Source organism: Lissotriton helveticus, chromosome 5_1, assembly GCF_964261635.1.
Source record: "Lissotriton helveticus chromosome 5_1, aLisHel1.1, whole genome shotgun sequence".
NCBI classification, from domain to species: domain Eukaryota; kingdom Metazoa; phylum Chordata; class Amphibia; order Caudata; family Salamandridae; genus Lissotriton; species Lissotriton helveticus.
Genome location: NC_136065.1, coordinates 25,671,021 through 25,692,695, shown reverse-complemented (window position 1 = coordinate 25,692,695; position 21,675 = coordinate 25,671,021). Strand labels below are relative to the sequence as shown.

Below are 21,675 nucleotides of genomic sequence, written 5' to 3'. Positions count from 1 at the left end.
TTACACTTCATCGATGCTCTTTTATTAGTGTCCCTATGCTGGGAGGCAGCTCTTTTTCTCTTAGAGCTGCCAGGTTGAGGAACGCTCTCCCAGTCTCTCTTCGTAAGCTTCATAATCTAATGCGCTTCAGGAAAGCTCTAAAAACCTGGCTTTACCCTCAAAAGCCTTTCCGCTGGCAGTCTTTTTATCCCAGGACTGGGACACATGTACAGGTTTTAGAGTGCTTCATACATTCATTAACACACCATAAGACCAGCCTGGCCCTGGCTGCATAAGAAACATTGTGGCACTGGGGGAAATGGACACACAGGACCTCCTTGGCAGCGGGCGACACCTGCAGAGATAGGAGAGCTTGTACTGTGAGACACCATAGAGACACAGGACTGCCACAGACAGCAGGAGCTGGAATATCATGCAGGCAAACACCTGTAGTCCATGTGTCCTGGACCACAAGGGCGTGCATAGCAGAGCGACACACACCCCACCCCACCAGACAGACAGACAGACAGACATAAAACACATTGTTTGACATGCCATGGGCTCACGTGCCTGGCACAAAAACACAACAGAAGTAGCCAAGAGGCCTACTAGTGATGACAACCATGAGGAGGCGGCGCAACAGTAGCACCTCAGCAGACACTAGACCAGAAGGTTTAAAATGTAACAATCTCTTTTTATTTATTAAACATTATTCTTTTCACCACACACCCCAGAAAGAAAGAAAATATGTGAAAGTAAACCAACGAATCTGAGAGAAAGAGAGAGCGGAAGAGACACACGCACAGACATCCCCTCGGGGTCGCGCCTGGCGCCAGCCGAAGCACAGCGCCAGGCACAGGTATGTACAGAGCCAGTCACTATTTACAGTACAAATCCTTAATAATTACAAGCGCCAGCCCACTGGCAGCCACCCTCACGTCTCGAGAAACCACGCATTAGAGCTCCATAAAGGAAAACAAACTGCCAACGTAAGAGGGCCTGGGAAATACCAAAGTATGGGCATTTTTGGGGTCAGGGGAGGGGTCAAGGGAGAAAAAGAGAGAAAAAACAAGTGGGGAGAACTGCAATTCATAGCCTGTCTCAGGACTTCTTTTCATCTTAAATATATATATATACACAGAACGTCAAAACTACCGAAACAATCACTTGCTTATAACATTCATCAGGCAGGTAGAACCAGCACAGCCCTGGCGTCGGGGGGGCTGGTGGAGGCAGCAGACACCCCCCGACAGTGCCCCCTCCCTCTCTCGGTTTGGGGCAGGCTTGGGGTCAGAGGAAGCGATACCGCCACCTCCGGCTGTGAGCTGGGGCAGGAGCAGGTGTGCAAGAGACATAGTGGCTACCTCTCCAGCACCTCGAAGTAGGCCAGTCCACAAGGGGCACCCCTCCCCCTACCCCACTTGCTTCCTCCTAGTAGGTTACTTATATTATAGACAGGGCTACTGGAATGATGCAATTCTGTGTCGGCAGTGTTTTCGATTGTGTCGCTTATCGCTGTATTTGCGTGTCACACTAGTACTAATATGGCAAAATGTTTGATCAGATATTGTTAACGTGTAAAAAATGACCAAATAATAAGTTAATACTATCACAAAATGTGTGGCACTGTGCCACATTTTTTGCCTTTTCTTGCCACATAAGTTAGTAAACTCTGCCGCATAATTTAATCCTCTCCTGTCATATAATTCCAGTAGCCCGATAGCACCATGTGCAGAACCATGCAGCTTTGTGAGAATTTTTTGCCCAGAAAGTCAGCAGGTATATTGAGGGTCTGAGGTTGGGCTGGCTGGGAGAAACACCTTCTGACAGCCATGATGTGTCCTGGCAGGGCAGTTAACTGGGATGGGATGAATGGGGAGTTGAAGATTCTATGTCCCTGCAGAGAGATGCCTTTTCCTCTAAACCTTGGTTCTCTGCAGCTTGAGGTACATGGGATGTGCGAGGTGGAGGAAGGTAAGTTCTAACCAGAACTTGTCTAATTTGAATGCATTTGTTCTTCAAATACAAAGTCCTCGATTCATAAAACCACCATCTCCGAGCTTCAGGCCCTGCCTCTCGCCGCCTAATGTCATGGGCTGACTTTCTTATGAGTACTGCTTTTCTGCCAATGTGCTTGTGTTGCATGTAATTTTTTGGTTATAAAATATCATCTAATAATTGAAAATATGGGGCTGGTTGGTGGGTCAGCTGTACGGGTGCGAACGCAGTGCAGGACTGTGCTCCGTAGGCCGCCAGTAACACTAATATACCTACCACCCTGAGCGGAGTTTTCGCACAGAGTGCCCCTGTCAACATGGCAGGACCACTTCTGCCCAAACTGCCACCTCATTATGGCGGAACAGGTGGGGGAAACAGCCTTTACAACAAGTTTTTTACCATGTTGTGCCTTTACCATGCAACTTTTTACCACGTATATGCCTTTACAACGCATGCCTTTATCACACATTTAAATTAGGTTGGGGAGGTCTGGGGGCAGACTCTCCCCACAAATTAAATTTGTATATATATAAATAACCAATGCGTAGTAATGGCCTGCATTTGTTCTAATAAAATGCGATGTAAAAAATGCATTATAAAGGCATGCAAAGTATTTCCCTGCGTTGTTCCGTTACACAACCAACAGTTATTTTTTGTGTTTCAGAAATAAACACCCAAGAAACAGTAAGTGTTCTTTCTGAAATACAAATAATGAATGTCCCTGATGCCCTGGGAGTTTGCTCTCAGGGGCTAGTTCTGTGTTTTTTGTCCATGTTTGTGCCCTCCATGCCACCCAGGGCAGGGTATGCAGCGGTTGGACGTTGCTTCATTACTACAACCTCTAAAGGAGTCCTCATTCTTCTCACACTGGCCAGGGCCCTCCACTGCCTTCCCAGCCATGTGCATGCAGCTTGAGCTGGTTATTCTGAAGGAACAAACACCCCAGAGGACAGAGGTACCCAGAGGTGTGTGTTCAGGAGGGGAGCAGAGATCAGAGGCCCAGAGGAAGGTAGAGGTAAATGATGAACAGAAGAGGCAGAGAGAGGGGTGGCAGACATGGTGGGGTTGGAGAAACCTAGAAAGAAAAGGCAGCGAGGAAGGTGGGAGAAAGGAAAACAGAAAATGCAGAGAATGGTGGAATAGAAATAAACGTGAGAGGCAGAGGAGAAGGTGAGAGAAATGTAACCTGGAGAGTCACAGGAGAGGAAAGGGATAACGAAAGATAAGCATGAGATGCAGAGGCTAAGAGGGAAGGTAAACAAGAGGAGCAGAGAGCGGTAAGAGTGGAAAGGTAAGGAAAAAGGTGAAATGAGACAGAAGCTGGATGGAGAAAGGTAAACGAGGAGTGGCAGAGAAGAGGGCTGGAGAAAGGGGAAGAGGAGAGGGATGGAGAAAGGGGAAGAGGAGAGGTTTGGAGACATGAATGAGGAGAGGCAGAAGAGGGATGGTGAAAGATAAATGAGCAGAGGCAGAAGGATAGCACAACAAAGGAGGAGAGGCAGAAAAAGGCAAACGAGGAGAGGGATGGAGAAAGTTAAACGAGGAGAGGCAAAGAAGAAGATGGAGAAAGGTAAATGAGGAGAGGTAGAAGCGAGAGATAGAGAAATGAAAACGAGGAGATCTAGAGGTGAGGGAAAGAGAAAGGTAAATGAGGAGAGGTAGAGGTGAAAGATGGAAAAAGTTCAATTTAAGATACAGGAGACGAGACAGGCCTAAGAAAATAAATATGGAGGAAAAAGAGGGAGCCAAGGGAATGGCAGGAGGTGTGCCACCAAGCATTGAAACATAAGTAGTGAGGAGAGAAAAGTCCAACGAGTAGGCTGAGACATAAAGGAAACAAGTAGGAGGCGCTGGCGAGAGAATTAAAATGGGAGAGGAGTTTATTGAATACTAAAAGGGTTGTAAACGTGGTAGACGTATGTACTTGTAGCGGAGAGGCGAAGGTATTTGAGGTTAGCGTGGCTGTGTTGGGAACAGATGGTGCTGTCTTTTTTAAGTGGCAGAGGTGTGTTTGAGCACATAGTGGAGTTTGTTCAGCAGTGCAGCTGGCAGGTGTGTGCTTTGTTTTATACAAACAACAGACATAGGTTTGCCATAGGTTTCCTGTAGAGAAGGCTAGAGGTGTGTCCAGTGCTTAATTTGGACCGGTGGTTTCCGGTGCTCAGCACCTGCACTTATTTGTCAACACAGGCACATCTGACAGTCTGCCACATGGTGGCGCTGATTGTATCATTTTAATTTAGAGATGAGCAGAACAACAGTTGTTTATTAATTCAATCTATATTAACAAATAGCTTCCACCCAAGCCATTCTTGTAGCTTTGAGGGCCTGGAATAGTAAAAAAATGTCACACTTGTAGGATTGTGATGATTAGTAGTTGTATTGGTATTGTCATTGGCAGTGTTGGCAAGTTGGTGCAAGCTGCAGTGGGCTCTTCAGAATGGACCTGGTACACATTAAGCACTAGGTGTTTCTGAGTGTTAGTTCGGCGGGGTGGTGGAGGTGTGCTTGTATTGGTGCTGAGGGTTTGGCTTTAGTGGGGATGTAGTTATGTTTTTACTTGTGTTTGAGTGTGTGCTTGCCACAAAGGGTGGCAGGTGTGTTTGTATGGGGATTTGAGGCAAAAACTGAATCCACCCAGTTTCCCTGTAAACGATCATGTCTGTTAATATTTTGACGTGTCAGGGTTATGGAAGCATGACTGGGGTAGAGGGGCAGAGAACAGTCCCAACTCTGGCCCTGGTGAATATTTTCTCCCCGCCTTTAACCGAAACCTGTTTGCACTAAGCTAAATAACCTGTACTGGAAAGACGAGCCCTAGCCTGGTTCAGAGTTTGGCGGCTGGATTACTCCGTCACAAACGTGACAGATATCCCGTCTGCCATATTGCAAGTGCCGTAGGATATAATGGACTCGTAGTTCGGCGGACGGGATATCCGTCATGTTGGTGACAGAGAAAGCCAGTCCGCCAAACTCTAAATCAGTTGTTAATATAGCACAGAAAGGAGCTGGCAGTGGGAGATGCTTGAGTGAGGGCCCCAAGACACTACTGGTCTTGGAAGTGGAGATGGCCTGCCCATTGATTGCTGTGGTGTTATGGTAATTAGGCAGGCCTCTGCAGCATGTGCCCGTCCCCTGTGAGAAGGATGATGGACTTTGCAAAATATTTTAAGACGGGTGGTACCTTGTCAGGTCATTGATGGGAGTAGGCATCAATTGTCAGGGTATGAACCCAGTGTTTTTGAGTGGGGGACACAGACACAAAACTGCTAAAAAGAGGCAGTTAAAAAAGGGCTCAGCAGTCTGCAAAAGCGCGCAGAACTGAAGGCGACCACAACACTCTACAAAACAGTACGGGACTCTATGGAAGGGCACTGGACTCTGCAGAATGGGCGAGAACTGAAGAAGGGCACAACACTATGCAAACGCACAGTACTCTATGGAAGGAGACAGGATTTTTCGGAATGGCATGAAACTGCAAATGTCAAAGGACTTGAAAGAAGGGCACAACCCTCTACAGAAGAGCATGTCTCTGCATCCTGTCAAAGCTTACTGGGCAGACCATTGAAGACTTAAAGTTAATGTTCTTTTTGGGCCCTCTTAGAACTAATTTGGAGACATCCCACTTTTTCAAAACAATGCAACATGTAGCTTAGCGCAAATTGTCTGCCATATTGACACCTAACTACAGAACCATAATTGAAATAGAGAGCACTCACCAAGAAAAATAAAGAAATTCTGAATAAAAAATGCTGAAAAGCCCAGCATTTCAGTTTTTCTCCAGCTTTGGCGCATCGTGCTAGTAATAAGGAACTTCGTTTTGAAAATCTATGCTAAACTGACATTACTTTGTCTCATTCAAGACCTCCATGGCGTATCTTGGCAGATGGTCTGTACTTTTATTTGGGAGGAAAATCGGCCTGACAATTGTCTACTTCTTTAATATCAGTCCTTGTCCTTGGAGGAAGGGGAAAATTAGATACTCAAGACAGTGTTGCTTCACTACTTGTACTTCTGAGAGGGAGGAGAGTAGGAAAGCTAACAAGCCCATGACTCTACTTGGGAGAGGAGGAAAAAGACATGAGGCACCCATGGCTCTGCTGTTCAGGCAGCTGCCTCTCATCTGGGAGAGGAAAAAAAGGTAAATGAGGCACCAGTGACTGCTCCTGGCCTGCGGAAAAGGTGGGTGAGAAAGTGGACACACCCAGCACTTTGTCTCCCTGGCACCATCTGCTCCCACCCCAAGAAGATGGCTCTCAGCTTCTCAGGCACCCAGTACCCCACAGTGTCAGGCCTGTGGCCCCTTGTGTGTCTCCTCCTTGTTTCGGCCACCTGAGGTCGTCTGCTGCTGCTGCTCGCTGTGCAGTCTCTGTCTCTCCAGTCAGGAGGCAGCCGTGTTCTGCTTCAGTGCCTGGAGGAAGGCCTGCCCCACGCCCCGCAACATTGTTCTGAGCACGCGCCCCACCCTGAGGGCTAGTGGTGGTCAGTTCTGCTGCGAAACTCTCCATTTTCGGTGATTTGGAGTCGAGGCGGCAGAGGCGGATGGCCCGGCATCATCCCGTTCCATGGCTGCGTCATTGAGTTCGTCAGACGCGGGTTTGCTGCACCCAAGGAGGAAAGCTGCCTCTCCTGCAAAGAAACCAGCACACACTCCTTATTTACCTATGTTAGAGCTGCATCGCAGATGTCAGAGACCAACAGCAAACTTTTACGATGCACAACATCCCAACTACTCTTGCACCCCAATCGTATACATCATGTGCCTAGCCCACCATAGGTAAACCCTCCCCCCCCGTGACTTCATCCTTTTGTGTCTACGACACTAACCTATCCCATCACAATGAATCCACTCCAGCATGCCAACTTTCACACATGTATACAAAATGACCTTTCACCCCATACCCTTGTGCTCTGGATTATCTTCTCCTTGCCCAAGCCAATACTGTATCTCACCTTATCACTGATCCTTGAACCCAACCCCAACACAGTGACCTCACTTCACCTGTAACCCCTCCACTTTGCGCTGCCTTCACCTACCACCATTCGCCAAAACCCTGACAGAGACCCCCCACACCCTTTAAAGCTTGCCACTCTGACCTCTCTTTACATGTGACCATCACAATCCTATCCATGACACTCCTTTACCTGTATATTTTGACATTAGACTTACTCCTGCCTGTCATTCTTGACTGCATCCTTTACTTGCAAACCTATCTGTACTACGTAGACCCATTTCACCATCGACCATCTCATGTGTACCTGTATCCTGACCTCTGACATTGTTCTGGACAATCACATGCGATTCGAATCTACTCTGGGAACGCCCTCACCTTATGCCTGTCTCCAGTCCTAACACTGTAATCTCCCCTTTGCCCTAAGGCTAACCTTAACATTGGGGCCTTCCAACACATGTCATCGCTGTACCTCTCACATCAATGATCACCTCTTGAATCAATCCTTTGCTGTGATCCCTGGACCCCAACACTGACTCACGACTGCAGCACGTTTCCACCTCCGGAATCCTTGATTCTAGCTCTGACGCAATGACTACTCTTAACTCCTGTCTTTGGCTCTGGCCCTCCCAGTGAGATCTTCCTTAGCTGTGAGCCTTGGCTATGGACTATAAGATGTGACTTCTCCTTACCTCTGGGAAGTCACTCTAACCCACCCAATGTGATCTTGCCTTACCTGTGGACCTTGACTCTAAACCCATTCACTAGGACCTGTGGGTCTTGACATGAGCCCACACAATGTGGATTCTCCTAACCTGTGGGCCTTGACTGTAGCCCATGCAATGTGACTTATGCTTACATCTGTACCTTTAATCTAAGTTCACCCACTGTGATCTCTCATTACCTGTGTGCCTTGAGTCTATACCCACCTACTGTGATCTCTCATTACCTGTGGCCTTGACTCTAAACCCACCCACTGCGATCTTTCATTACCTGTGGCCTTGACTCTAAACCCACCCACTGCGATCTCTCATTAACTGTGGCCTTGACTCTAAACCCACCCACTGCGATCTCTCATTACCTGTGGCCTTGACTCTAAACCCACCCACTGCGATCTCTCATTACCTATGGGCCTTTACTCTAAACCCACCCACTGTGATCTCTCATTACCTGTGGCCTTGACTCTAAACCCACCCACTGTGATCTCTCATTACCTGTGGGCCTTTACTCTAAACCCACCCACTGTGATCTCTCATTACCTATGGGCCTTTACTCTAAACCCACCCACTGTGATCTCTCATTACCTGTGGCCTTGACTCTAAGCCCTCCCACTGCGATCTCTCATTACCTGTGGCCTTGAATCTAAACCCACCCACTGTGATCTCTCATTACCTGTGGGCCTTGACTCTAAACCCACCCACTGTGATCTATCATTACCTGTGGGCCTTTACTCTAAACCCACCCACTGCGATCTCTCATTACCTGTGGCCTTGACTCTAAGCCCTCCCACTGCGATCTCTCATTACCTGTGGCCTTGACTCTAAACCCACCCACTGTGATCTCTCATTACCTGTGGGCCTTGACTCTAAGCCCACCCACTGTGATCTCTCATTACCTGTGGCCTTGACTCTAAACCCACCCACTGTGATCTCTCATTACCTGTGGCCTTGACTCTAGGCCCACCCACTGTGATCTCTCATTACCTGTGGGCCTTGACTCTAAACCCACCCACTCCGATCTCTCATTACCTGTGGGCCTTGACTCTAAACCCACCCACTGTGATCTCTCATTACCTGTGGCCTGGACTCTAAACCCACCCACTGCGATCTCTCATTACCTGTGGCCTTGACTCTAAACCCACCCACTGTGATCTCTCATTACCTGTGGCCTTGACTCTAGGCCCACCCACTGTGATCTCTCATTACCTGCGGCCTGGACTCTAAACCCACCCACTGCGATCTCTCATTACCTGTGGGCCTTGACTCTAAGCCCACCCACTGTGATCTCTGTGAGAAGTTGGCCTGATATATAATGTTCACTATTCTAGTGAGCACTTTGTATCAGTCCAAACAACCCTTATTGATGATTGGTTGTAAGTCAACCTTATAGACCAGCTATCCTAGTAGCATGGATACGAGCAGTCTAAGGCTAAGACTCTAGAGGGCGTGTTAAGCCAGCTGTTTTACCATCACATTACCCCTTGAACACCAAGTGAAAGGACACCACACAAGTTGTTATGAAAATAAACAGATATTTATTTATAACAAGACTACCCTGAACTCTTTATGAGTCAGGGAGCTAAGCACATAACAAAACTCTTAAGAAAATACTTTAAGTCGCACAATTTACACAAATGCCCTAGGGGCATGAAAAACCATATATTACAAAAGTGGAATGCGAACTACTAGCAGGTAAGTAACTATTCTCATAGACTTTAGAAACGCTAGTCCTACAATGCTAAACACTTAGATTAGTTGCAGGAGGCCTGTGGACGTCGTGTGCAGAGTGGGAACTCTCACGCGTAAGGCGGGAAAAAGTCTATGGAGGCTAGTAGTCACAAAGTTACTGTTCTCGGGCGAACCCGACTAGGTAGGTCGAAAACGGGGGTGGATCCGAACACTTAGGGTGTTGGACTATGCTGAAGCACCGGAGTACTTGGTTTACCTAGCCCAGGGGCTGCGGCTGCATAGGGTTGAAGTTGCGTCGGAAACCCACGTTGAAGAACCAGGAGCCTGAAGAAAGAGTTGCTGGCAGGCGGCCAGTGAAGAAAGTTCGGAGTGATCCAAGCCTGGATCAGGGAAGAAGAAACCTGTAAGCAGAGGGGACCAAGTTCTGAATCACTAGCCAGTGATTTGAGTGGGCACCAGGATGGCACCGGACGAAGTCACCTCAGCCAGGTGAGTGGGCGCTGCTGGGCTCTGCAGTCTCTCGGACCAGGAGGCGTTGTCGGCGACCAGGATGGAGTCCCACGAAGGTTCTTGCTGTCGACGTCGCTGGACCCAGGATTGGGCAACAAGTCTTGGCAAATGCAAGGCCCACGCGGTGGACCTAAAATGGCGTCTTGAGTGGACCAGGAGGGTCCAGGGTGCTCCTCTGTTGGAGGGGAGCAAGGGCTAGTCTGGAGCAACCAGACCAGCAGTAGTTGTCGTCGTGGAGCGTCGTGAAGGGGTCACTAGCCAACGGGCAAGCGACCTGGACAACGCGGTTGGCAGCAAAGAGCAGAAGGGCCCCACGCAGATCTCGTAGATGCAGGGGGGCTGAACTTCGGTGCTGGAGCTGCTCAGGGTCGGGGCTTCTCTTACCCCAAAGCACTCAGTCGAGGGTCACTCGGGAGTCGTGCTGGACAAGCGTCGTGCAGTTCTGAAGATGGCCGGTCCCTCGAGGTCTCGTCACACCCACGGATCACAGCTGGGCTGATGATGTAGGTTGAGGTCAGAGGTGCCAGGGAAGCCGGTTCTCGTCGTGCTGGAGCAGTCTTGATCCGAAGGAGAGACTGGCAACAAACCGCGATGCTTGGTTGGTGCCTGCTGCTGCAGGGTGACTACTCCTTAGTCACAAGGGAGAATCTTGGGAAGAAGTCTTGAGTTCCTTTCGTGGAAAGTAGTTTCAGGATTCAAAGATGATCTGATTTGGAAGGGGGCCAGGTCCTACCTTTATCCTGCAAAAAGGGGCTGGCACGCGACTAAGTCCTGCCCTTTGGGTGGGACCAGGAGGGGGGTGGTTACACCCCTCTCCTTTGGCGGGCTTTCCCCAGGCCAGGGGCTGGAGTGCCCCTGGAACTCGTTTCAGCCGGCCTATGCACAGTGAGCACCGGGGTGCCACTTGCAGTCACCTTCCTCTAAAGCCCTGCCTACCTATAATACACAGACGGTGCTGGCACCGCCCCTGGCAGGAAACCCTTTGTCCTTGCCTCCTGTGCTGGGAGGTCTCCCAGCAGCAGGAGGGCAGACTTGTGTCTCGGTGGCAGCATCCATTTTGTGGAGCTAAGGCTATGTCTGACTTTAACCGGGGTTACAGGTTACATACATGTCGTGTCCCTCTAGAAGGGTGGAATGCTAACCCCGTCGCCAGAATTGGCGAGGGGTTAGTATTCCAATTCGTATGACACCTTACTCGACATGTTTTGATAAAGCGATACCAGAGTTGGCATATAACCACGAGGATTATAATGCACTTAAGAGTATATGGTATGCGATATTATGGAAACGGCTAAGGGATGGATCCCGAAAGCAGCAGACAGGCTCAGCTCATGCCAGAGCACTATCTCACACGATTCCAAGCACTCTGCCTTCAGGATTGATAAGGCCTGCCATAGGAGTGACTGATAGGAATATATGTGTCCATTTTTAGGGTTAGATATAGGAATACGATATCTAAAGCAAAGGGTGTTTACACCACTTTGCCCCAGCTGTCGGGCAGCCAGTTGTGTCAGATTTGGATGGCCAGCCAGGGGTGGCATAATACATGCTGCAGCCCCTGGTAGGCCCTGGGTACACCTATGCCCTGGGTACCTAAGGTACACTGGACAGGGACTGATAAGGTGACTCAGTATCCAATTAGATATGTACCTAAGGTACATGGAATCCATTTTAACAGAGAGAGCAGTAGGCCTGGGGTCCTGAATAGCAGGGCCCCAGGTCAACTAAGTCAGAAAACCAGCAAAACACCAGGCAAAAAGTTGGGGGCAACCATAGTCAGGGATCTACCTTCCTACATAACCCCCCCCCCCCCCCCCCCCCCCAAACGAAAGGAGATAAGGCTATCCTTGCCAGGTAAGCCTATATTGCCTGAGTGGCCATATAAGGAAGTACCAGCACTGGCATGGTTACCCCCTATCTCATGGTCCACTAAGCAATCCCTCACCCTAAGGGTATCTGAGGGTCTCCACCATAGGGAATCTCTACCTATGGTGTGTTTTGGCAAAGGAAAAGGCTGGTGCTGAAATGGAGTACTGAAGTGAGGCTCCACTAATTTTGGGCTCAGCTTCCTCCAATCATTTTCCACCATAGAGGCCTTTCTTTCCAAGACTGAGTTGTTTTGGGCTCTCAGGGTCAACCTCTGGCTACCTACAGCTGGAGGTTGGGTCCCTCTGTTTGGCTTACTGGAGGGACAGGTCAGGTTTGGGGCCCTTAGGTCCCAGGCCTGGCTGTGCCCAGCAGTGTCCATCTGTGGGAGGTCCCTAACTAAATTTAAGGGGGATCCCTCAGGAGTTTGTTTTATTTTCACTTGGCTAGGACTGCTAGCTTCAGTGCCCTTAATCTGCTGATTGGGGGATTCTTTTGGACAGGGGGCCCTTTGGGGTCCAACACTGGCCTCCCTGACCTCTACAGCCCTGGGCTGACTGAGGCAGGGTAGAGAGGGGCAGGTTACCTGCTCCAGACTGGGTGCCACCTTGGAAGGGTCCACTGACATCAGGGGTTCTGTCAGGCTAGGCCTGACTACCTCTGTGGCAGTTTCCTCACAAGGGGTCAGATCAGTTCCCTGAGGAGGCTGACCCTTTCCTAAAGTCTGGTGGGAGGGAGATGTCTCTTCCTCCTCAATGCTCTCTGTCTGAGTGGAGTGATCCATAGTTTCAGGCTTCACAACACTATTATCTGTCTGAGTTTGAGCTGTGGCCATCACAACTCTCCCAACCTTTTCAGGAGGGGGCTCAGTTTGGGTGTGGGCTGTGACCATCACAGCCTTTACAACCTGTTCTGGGAAGGAAGTTGTCTGAGATTGGGCTGTGACTGGCACAGCCCTCCTGACCTGTTCAGGGAGGACATCTTGGACTGGGGCTGTGGCTATCACTGCCCCACTAACCTTACCATGGAAGTTTACCATTTTAGAATGGGTTTCTTGCTCTACTTCAGCCCAGGCTGAGAGCTCTAAATCATTCCCCAGTAGGCAATCTACAGGCAAGTTTGGTGACACTGCCACTCTCTTGGGGCCAGTGACACCTCCCCAGCTGAGAGTGACCACTGCCATGGGATGATCTCTCTGTACTCCATCAATATTGGTCACCTGGTATGTGGCACCAGGTAAAAGTTGCCTTGAGGGGACTAGACTCTCAGTCACCATAGTGATGCTAGCCCCTGTGTCTCTATAGGCCTCAACTTTTATACCATTGATGAGGGGCTCCTGTCTGTACTTGCCCAAAGTGTTGGGACAAGTTGTGAAGTTGGCAAACCCCATGCCAGTCTCACAGACAAGAGTATCTAAGTTTGGGGACCTGGTTAGGCCAGAGTCCCCAGGAACTCCCACAGTAAATGCACCCAAATTCTTGGGGGCACTCCCACCACCTGGGGGATTACTACTAGTAGTAACAGGAGGTTTGAAAATGTTACTTGGGGGTATGTTCTCCTTATTGTTATTCTTTGGGCAACTGCTGTCAGTTTTCAAATGACCCACCTGTTTACAGGGATAACAATAAGGTTTCTTTTGGTTATTAGAAGGGTTCTGGGACCCACCCCCCTCAGAGGATTTTTGGGGCCCTGAGGTGGTTTGATCTGCAGATTTATTCCCACCCTTCTCTTGAGGCTTGGTTGATTCCTTTTTCTGGTCACCACCTTGGTTCTTAGGCCTAATCCTGGTTCTGACCCATTTGTCTGCCCTCTTACCCAATTCTTGTGGAGAGGTCAGATCAGAGTCTACCAGGTGCTGGTGTAATAACTGGTTCTGACAATTATTTAAGACTTGCTCTCTCATAATAAGATTGTACAATCCTGTGAAGTCAGTAACCTTGCTACCCAGTAGCCAGCCTTCCAAAGCCTTAGTGGCACAATCAACAAAGTCAGCCCAATCCTGAGACTGAGTTTTCTGGGTATCCCTGAACAGCAACCTGTACTGCTCAGTGGTTAAGCCAAACCCATCAACCAGTGTATTTTTCAGGACTTGGTAATTGTTAGCATCCTCAACTCTAGTAGTGAGGAGCTTATCTCTACCTTTGCCATCAAAGGAGAGCCACAGTATAGCTGCCCACTGACTTTGGGGGATGCACTGTACAGTGCAGGCCCTCTCCAAAGCAGCCATCCATTTCTGGATGTCATCCCCTTGTTTAAAGGGGGCACTATCTTTGTCAGGTGTTTAGTATCTAAACCCTTCTCTTTTTCTCTTGGGAGATTGCTGCCACCAGTGGGAACTGTCCCACTCATCTGCTGTTCTCTAGCAAAGGCAAGCTTCTCTTTGGCCAGGGCAAGTTCTTCCCTTTCAATCCTCAGTTTAGCTTGTCTCATCCTTGCTTCATGCTCTCTTCTCTGAGGGGAAGTCAATCTCCTCTGTGGAGAGTTCCTTCTCCTCTGAGAAGAGGCATTAGAGTACAGAGATCTAATGGAGTCCCTAGAATGAGATCTATCTCTCCTAACTCCAAGGTTAGGCCTACTTAGGGTCAGTACTGGGGGTCCCCCAGATCCTAGCCCAAGCAAGTCTATGTTGGCCCTAGTTAGCCTTCTGACTACCTCAAGACCTTTGCCTCATCCCCAGAGAGTTCCTCAGGATCCTCCTCCTCAACTGCATTTACAGTGTTGTGGAGGTCTGGATCCCCAGTGGTACCCTCTAAGGCTGGCATATTCCCATCTAGCTGAGAAATCTTTCTCGCATCATATGTCTCTAAGAGACCTATCAGAAAGGGAATGGTGGGGTTAGACCCCTGTTTCAGTTTCCTGGAGGTACACACTTGTCTCATCTCCTGGAAACTGAGAGCTGCATATCTTGAAGTGACCTGTGGAGGGTCAATAACCACAAGGGGAGTCTCTGAAGACTCTCCATGGGTAGACATGCTTTTCTAGTGAGGTGTAAGTGGTGCACTTACCTACACTATTTGTTTGCCTACTGATCCCTTGCTAGAGTTGTAGTTTAGGGTGTGCTAGGCCCTAGGAGCTACAACAGCTGATTCAGTAGAACTCAGAGTATTCTAAGCTAAGTTATATGTACCTTTAGTACTTATGTGATCTTTCAAATGATATTCTTAGGATATGTGTGGTAAAACAACAGCAAGCTCAAATCCCAACCGCTGCTCACCAATGTGAGAAGTTGGCCTGATATATAATGTTCACTATTCTAGTGAGCACTTTGTATCAGTCCAAACAACCCTTATTGATGATTGGTTGTAAGTCAACCTTATAGACCAGCTATCCTAGTAGCATGGATACGAGCAGTCTAAGGCTAAGACTCTAGAGGGCGTGTTAAGCCAGCTGTTTTACCATCACATTACCCCTTGAACACCAAGTGAAAGGACACCACACAAGTTGTTATGAAAATAAACAGATATTTATTTATAACAAGACTACCATGAACTCTTTATGAGTCAGGGAGCTAAGCACATAACAAAACTCTTAAGAAAATACTTTAAGTCGCACAATTTACACAAATGCCCTAGGGGCACGAAAAACCATATATTACAAAAGTGGAATGCGAACTACTAGCAGGTAAGTAACTATTCTCATAGACTTTAGAAACGCTAGTCCTACAATGCTAAACACTTAGATTAGTTGCAGGAGGCCTGTGGACGTCGTGTGCAGAGTGGGAACTCTCACGCGTAAGGCGGGAAAAAGTCTATGGAGGCTAGTAGTCACAAAGTTACTGTTCTCGGGCGAACCCGACTAGGTAGGTCGAAAACGGGGGTGGATCCGAACACTTAGGGTGTTGGACTATGCTGAAGCACCGGAGTACTTGGTTTACCTAGCCCAGGGGCTGCGGCTGCATAGGGTTGAAGTTGCGTCGGAAACCCACGTTGAAGAACCAGGAGCCTGAAGAAAGAGTTGCTGGCAGGCGGCCAGTGAAGAAAGTTCGGAGTGATTCAAGCCTGGATCAGGGAAGAAGAAACCTGTAAGCAGAGGGGACCAAGTTCTGAATCACTAGCCAGTGATTTGAGTGGGCACCAGGATGGCACCGGACGAAGTCACCTCAGCCAGGTGAGTGGGCGCTGCTGGGCTCTGCAGTCTCTCGGACCAGGAGGCGTTGTCGGCGACCAGGATGGAGGTGCGAGCTGTCCCACGAAGGTTCTTGCTGTCGACGTCGTTGGACCCACGATTGGGCAACAAGTCTTGGCAAATGCAAGGCCCACGCGGTGGACCTAAAATGGCGTCTTGAGTGGACCAGGAGGGTCCAGGGTGCTCCTCTGTTGGAGGGGAGCAAGGGCTAGTCTGGAGCAACCAGACCAGCAGTAGTTGTCGTCGTGGAGCGTCATGAAGGGGTCACTAGCCAACGGGCAAGCGACCTGGACAACGCGGTTGGCAGCAAAGAGCAGAAGGGCCCCACGCAGATCTCGTAGATGCAGGGGGGCTGAACTTCGGTGCTGGAGCTGCTCAGGGTCGGGGCTTCTCTTACCCCAAAGCACTCAGTCGAGGGTCACTCGGGAGTCGTGCTGGACAAGCGTCGTGCAGTTCTGAAGATGGCCGGTCCCTCGAGGTCTCGTCACACCCACGGATCACAGCTGGGCTGATGATGTAGGTTGAGGCCAGAGGTGCCAGGGAAGCCGGTTCTCGTCGTGCTGGAGCAGTCTTGATCCGAAGGAGAGACTGGCAACAAACCGCGATGCTTGGTTGGTGCCTGCTGCTGCAGGGTGACTACTCCTTAGTCACAAGAGAGAATCTTGGGAAGAAGTCTTGAGTTCCTTTCGTGGAAAGTAGTTTCAGGATTCAAAGATGATCTGATTTGGAAGGGGGCCAGGTCCTACCTTTATCCTGCAAAAAGGGGCTGGCACGCGACTAAGTCCTGCCCTATGGGTGGGACCAGGAGGGGGGTGGTTACAACCCTCTCCTTTGGCGGGCTTTCCCCAGGCCAGGGGCTGGAGTGCCCCTGGAACTGGTTTCAGCCGGCCTATGCACAGTGAGCACCGGGGTGCCACTTGCAGTCACCTTCCTCTGAAGCCCTGCCTACCTAGGATACACAAAATCCTGTCTGGGACGGTGCTGGCACCGCCCCTGGCAGGAAACCCTTTGTCCTTGCCTCCTGTGCTGGGAGGTCTCCCAGCAGCAGGAGGGCAGACTTGTGTCTCGGTGGCAGCATCCATTTTGTGGAGCTAAGGCTATGTCTGACTTTAACCGGGGTTACAGGTTACATACATGTCGTGTCCCTCTAGAAGGGTGGAATGCTAACCCCGTCGCCAGAATTGGCGAGGGGTTAGTATTCCAATTCGTATCACACCTTACTCGACATGTTTTGATAAAGCGATACCAGAGTTGGCATATAACCGCGAGGATTATAATGCACTTAAGAGTATATGGTATGCGATATCATGGAAACGGCTAAGGGATGGATCCCGAAAGCCGCAGACAGGCTCAGCTCATGCCAGAGCACTATCTCACACGATTCCAATCACTCTGCCTTCAGGATTGATAAGGCCTGCCATAGGAGTGACTGATAGGAATATATGTGTCCATTTTTAGGGTTAGATATACGAATACGATATCTAAAGCAAAGGGTGTTTACACCACCTTGCCCCAGCTGTCGGGCAGCCAGTTGTGTCAGATTTGGATGGCCAGCCAGGGGTGGCATAATACATGCTGCAGCCCCTGGTAGGCCCTGGGTACACCTATGCCCTGGGTACCTAAGGTACACTGGACAGGGACTGATAAGGTGACTCAGTATCCAATTAGATATGTACCTAAGGTACATGGAATCCATTTTACAGAGAGAGCAGTGGGCCTGGGGTCCTGAATAGCAGGGCCCCAGGTCAACTAAGTCAGAAAACCAGCAAAACACCAGGCAAAAAGTTGGGGGCAACCATAGTCAGGGATCTACCTTCCTACAATCTCTCATTACCTGTGGGCCTTTACTCTAAACCCACCCACTGTGATCTCTCATTACCTGTGGGCCTTGACTCTAAACCCACCCACTGTGATCTCTCATTACCTGCGGCCTTGACTCTAAACCCACCCCCTGTGATCTCTCATTACCTGTGGGCCTTGACTCTAAGCCCACCCACTGTGATCTCTCATTACCTGCGGCCTTGACTCTAAACCCACCCACTGCGATCTCTCATTACCTGTGGGCCTTGACTCTAAAACCACCCGCTGTGATCTCTCATTACCTGCGGCCTTGACTCTAAACCCACCCACTGTGATCTCTCATTACCTGCGGCCTTGACTCTAAACCCACCCACTGTGATCTCTCATTACCTGTGGCCTTGACACTAAGCCCACCCACTGTGATCTCTCATTACCTGTGGGCCTTGACTCTAAACCCACCCACTGTGATCTCTCATTACCTGTGGCCTTGACTCTAAACCCACCCACTGTGATCCCTCATTACCTGTGGGCCTTGACTCTAAACCCACCCACTGTGATCTCTCATTACCTGTGGGCCTTGACTCTAAACCCACCCACTGTGATCTCTCATTACCTGTGGACCATGACGCTAAACCCACCCACTGCGATCTCTCATTACCTGTGGGCCTGGACTCTAAACCCACCCACTGTGATCTCTCATTACTTATGGGCCTTGACTCTAAGCCCACCCACTGTGATCTCTCATTACCTGTGGCCTTGACTCTAAACCCACCCACTGTGATCTCTCATTACCTGTGGCCTTGACTCTAAACCCACCCACTGTGATCTCTCATTACCTGCGGCCTCGACTCTAGGCCCACCCACTGTGATCTCTCATTACCTGTGGGCCTTGACGCTAAACCCACCCACTGTGATCTCTCATTACCTGTGGGCCTTGACTCTAAACCCACCCACTGTGATCTCTCATTACCTGTGGCCTTGACTCTAAACCCACCCACTGTGATCTCTCATTACCTGTGGGCCTTGACTCTAGGCCCACCCACTGTGATCTCTCATTACCTGCGGCCTTGACTCTAAACCCACCCACTGCGATCTCTCATTACCTGTGGGCCTTGACTCTAAACCCACCCACTGTGATCTCTCATTACCTGTGGCCTTGACTCTAGGCCCACCCACTGTGATCTCTCATTACCTGTGGCCTTGACTCTAGGCCCACCCACTGTGATCTCTCATTACCTGTGGGCCTTGACTCTAAGCCCACCCACTGTGATCTATCATTATCTATGGGCCTTTACTCTAAACCACCCACTGCGATCTCTCATTACCTGTGGGCCTTGACTCTAAACCCACCCACTGTGATCTCTCATTACCTGTGGGCCTTGACTCTAAACCCACCCACTGCGATCTCTCATTACCTATGGGCCTTGACTCTAAACCCACCCACTGTTATCTCTCATTACCTGTGGCCTTGACCCTAAACCCACCCACTGCGATCTCTCATTACCTGTGGCCTTGACTCTAAGCCCTCCCACTGTGATCTCTCATTACCTGTGGGTCTTGACTCTAAACCCACCCACTGTGATCTCTCATTACCTATGGGCCTTGACTCTAAACCCACCCACTGTGATCTCTCATTACCTGTGGCCTTGACCCTAAACCCACCCACTGCGATCTCTCATTACCTGTGGCCTTGACTCTAAGCCCTCCCACTGTGATCTCTCATTACCTGTGGGTCTTGACTCTAAACCCACCCACTGTGATCTCTCATTACCTGTGGGCCTTGACTCTAAACCCACCCACTGTGATCTCTCATTACCTATGGGCCTTGACTCTAAACCCACCCACTGTGATCTCTCATTACCTGTGGGCCTGGACCCTAAACCCACCCACTGTGATCTCTCATTACCTGTGGCCTTGACTCTAAACCCACCCACTGTGATCTCTCATTCCCTGTGGCCTTGACTCTAAACCCACCCACTGCGATCTCTCATTACCTGTGGCCTTGACTCTAAACCCACCCACTGCGATCTCTCATTACCTGTGGCCTTGACTCTAAACCCACCCACTGCGATCTCTCATTACCTGTGGCCTTGACTCTAAACCCACCCACTGTGATCTCTCATTACCTGTGGCCTTGACTCTAAACCCACCCACTGCGATCTCTCATTACCTGTGGCCTTGACTCTAAACCCACCCACTGCGATCTCTCATTACCTATGGGCCTTGACTCTAAACCCACCCACTGTGATCTCTCATTATCTGTGGGCCTTGACTCTAAACCCACCCACTGCGATCTCTCATTACCTATGGGCCTTGACTCTAAACCCACCCACTGTGATCTCTCATTACCTGTGGGCCTGGACTCTAAACCCACCCCTGTGATCTCTCATTACCTGTGGGTCTTGACTCTAAACCCACCCACTGTGATCTCTCATTACCTATGGGCCTTGACTCTAAACCCACCCACTATGATCTCTCATTACCTATGGGTCTTGACTCTAAACCCCCCCACTGTGATCTCTCATTACCTGTGGGTCTTGACTCTAAACCCACCCACTGTGATCTCTCATTACCTATGGGTCTTGACTCTAAACCCCCCCACTGTGATCTCTCATTACCTGTGGGCCTTGACTCTAAGCCCTCCCACTGCGATCTCTCATTACCTGTGGCCTTGACTCTAAACCCCCCCACTGTGATCTCTCATTACCTGTGGGCCTTGACTCTAAGCCCTCCCACTGCGATCTCTCATTACCTGTGGGCCTAGACTCTTACCCACCCACTGTGATCTCTCATTACCTGTGGGCCTTGACTATAAACCCACCCACTGTGATCTCTCATTACCTGTGGCCTTGACTCTAAGCCCTCCCACTGCGATCTCTCATTACCTGTGGGCCTTGACTCTAAACCCACCCTCTGTGATCTCTCATTACCTGTGGGCCTCGACTCTAAACCCACCCACTGTGATCTCTCATTACCTGTGGCCTTGACTCTAAACCCACCCACTGTGATCTCTCATTACCTGTGGCCTTGACTCTAAACCCACCCACTGTGATCTCTCATTACCTGTGGGTCTTGACTCTAAGCCCACCCACTGCGATCTCTCATTACCTGCGGCCTTGACTCTAAACCCACCCACTGCGATCTCTCATTACCTGTGGGCCTTGACTCTAAACCCACCCACTGTGATCTCTCATTACCTGTGGGCCTTGACTCTAAGCCCACCCACTGTGATCTCTCATTACCTGTGGGCCTTGACTCTAAACACACCCCTGTGATCTCTCATTACCTGTGGGCCTTGACTCTAAACCCACCCACTGTTATCTCTCATTACCTGTGGGCCTTGACTCTAAACCCACCCACTGTGATCTCTCATTACCTGCGGCCTTGACTCTAAACCCTCCCACTGCGATCTCTCATTACCTGTGGGCCTTGACTCTAGGCCCACCCACTGTGATCTCTCATTACCTATGGGCCTTGACTCTAAGCCCACCCACTGTGATCTCTCATTACCTGTGGGCCTTGACTCTAAACACACCCCTGTGATCTCTCATTACCTGTGGGCCTTGACTCTAAACCCACCCACTGTTATCTCTCATTACCTGTGGGCCTTGACTCTAAACCCACCCACTGTGATCTCTCATTACCTGCGGCCTTGACTCTAAACCCTCCCACTGCGATCTCTCATTACCTGTGGGCCTTGACTCTAGGCCCACCCACTGTGATCTCTCATTACCTGTGGGCCTTGACTCTAAGCCCACCCACTGTGATCTCTCATTACCTGTGGGCCTTGACTCTAAACCCACCCACTGTGATCTATCATTACCTGTGGCCTTGACTCTAAACCCACCCACTGTGATCTCTCATTACCTGTGGCCTTGACTCTAAACCCTCCCACTGTGATCTCTCATTACCTGTGGGCCTTGACTCTAAGCCCACCCACTGTGATCTCTCATTACCTGTGGCCTTGACTCTAAACCCTCCCACTGTGATCTCTCATTACCTGTGGGCCTTGACTCTAAGCCCACCCACTGTGATCT

General features: G+C 49.8%; 1 protein-coding gene across 12 annotated transcripts in view; it reads right to left on the bottom strand.

The window, feature by feature from the left end:
- Positions 1 to 652: 652 nt before the first annotated feature.
- Positions 653 to 21,675, bottom strand: part of SYNGAP1 (synaptic Ras GTPase activating protein 1) — a 758,031-nt gene continuing 737,008 nt past the window's right edge. For all 12 annotated transcript variants that reach the window (XM_078641656.1, XM_078641652.1, XM_078641655.1 and 9 more), the window contains one exon: positions 653 to 6,606. In XM_078641656.1, coding sequence (XP_078497782.1) covers positions 6,564 to 6,606 — 43 coding nt within the window. In that variant the 3' untranslated portion in view covers positions 653 to 6,563. The remainder of the gene's footprint in view (positions 6,607 to 21,675) is intronic.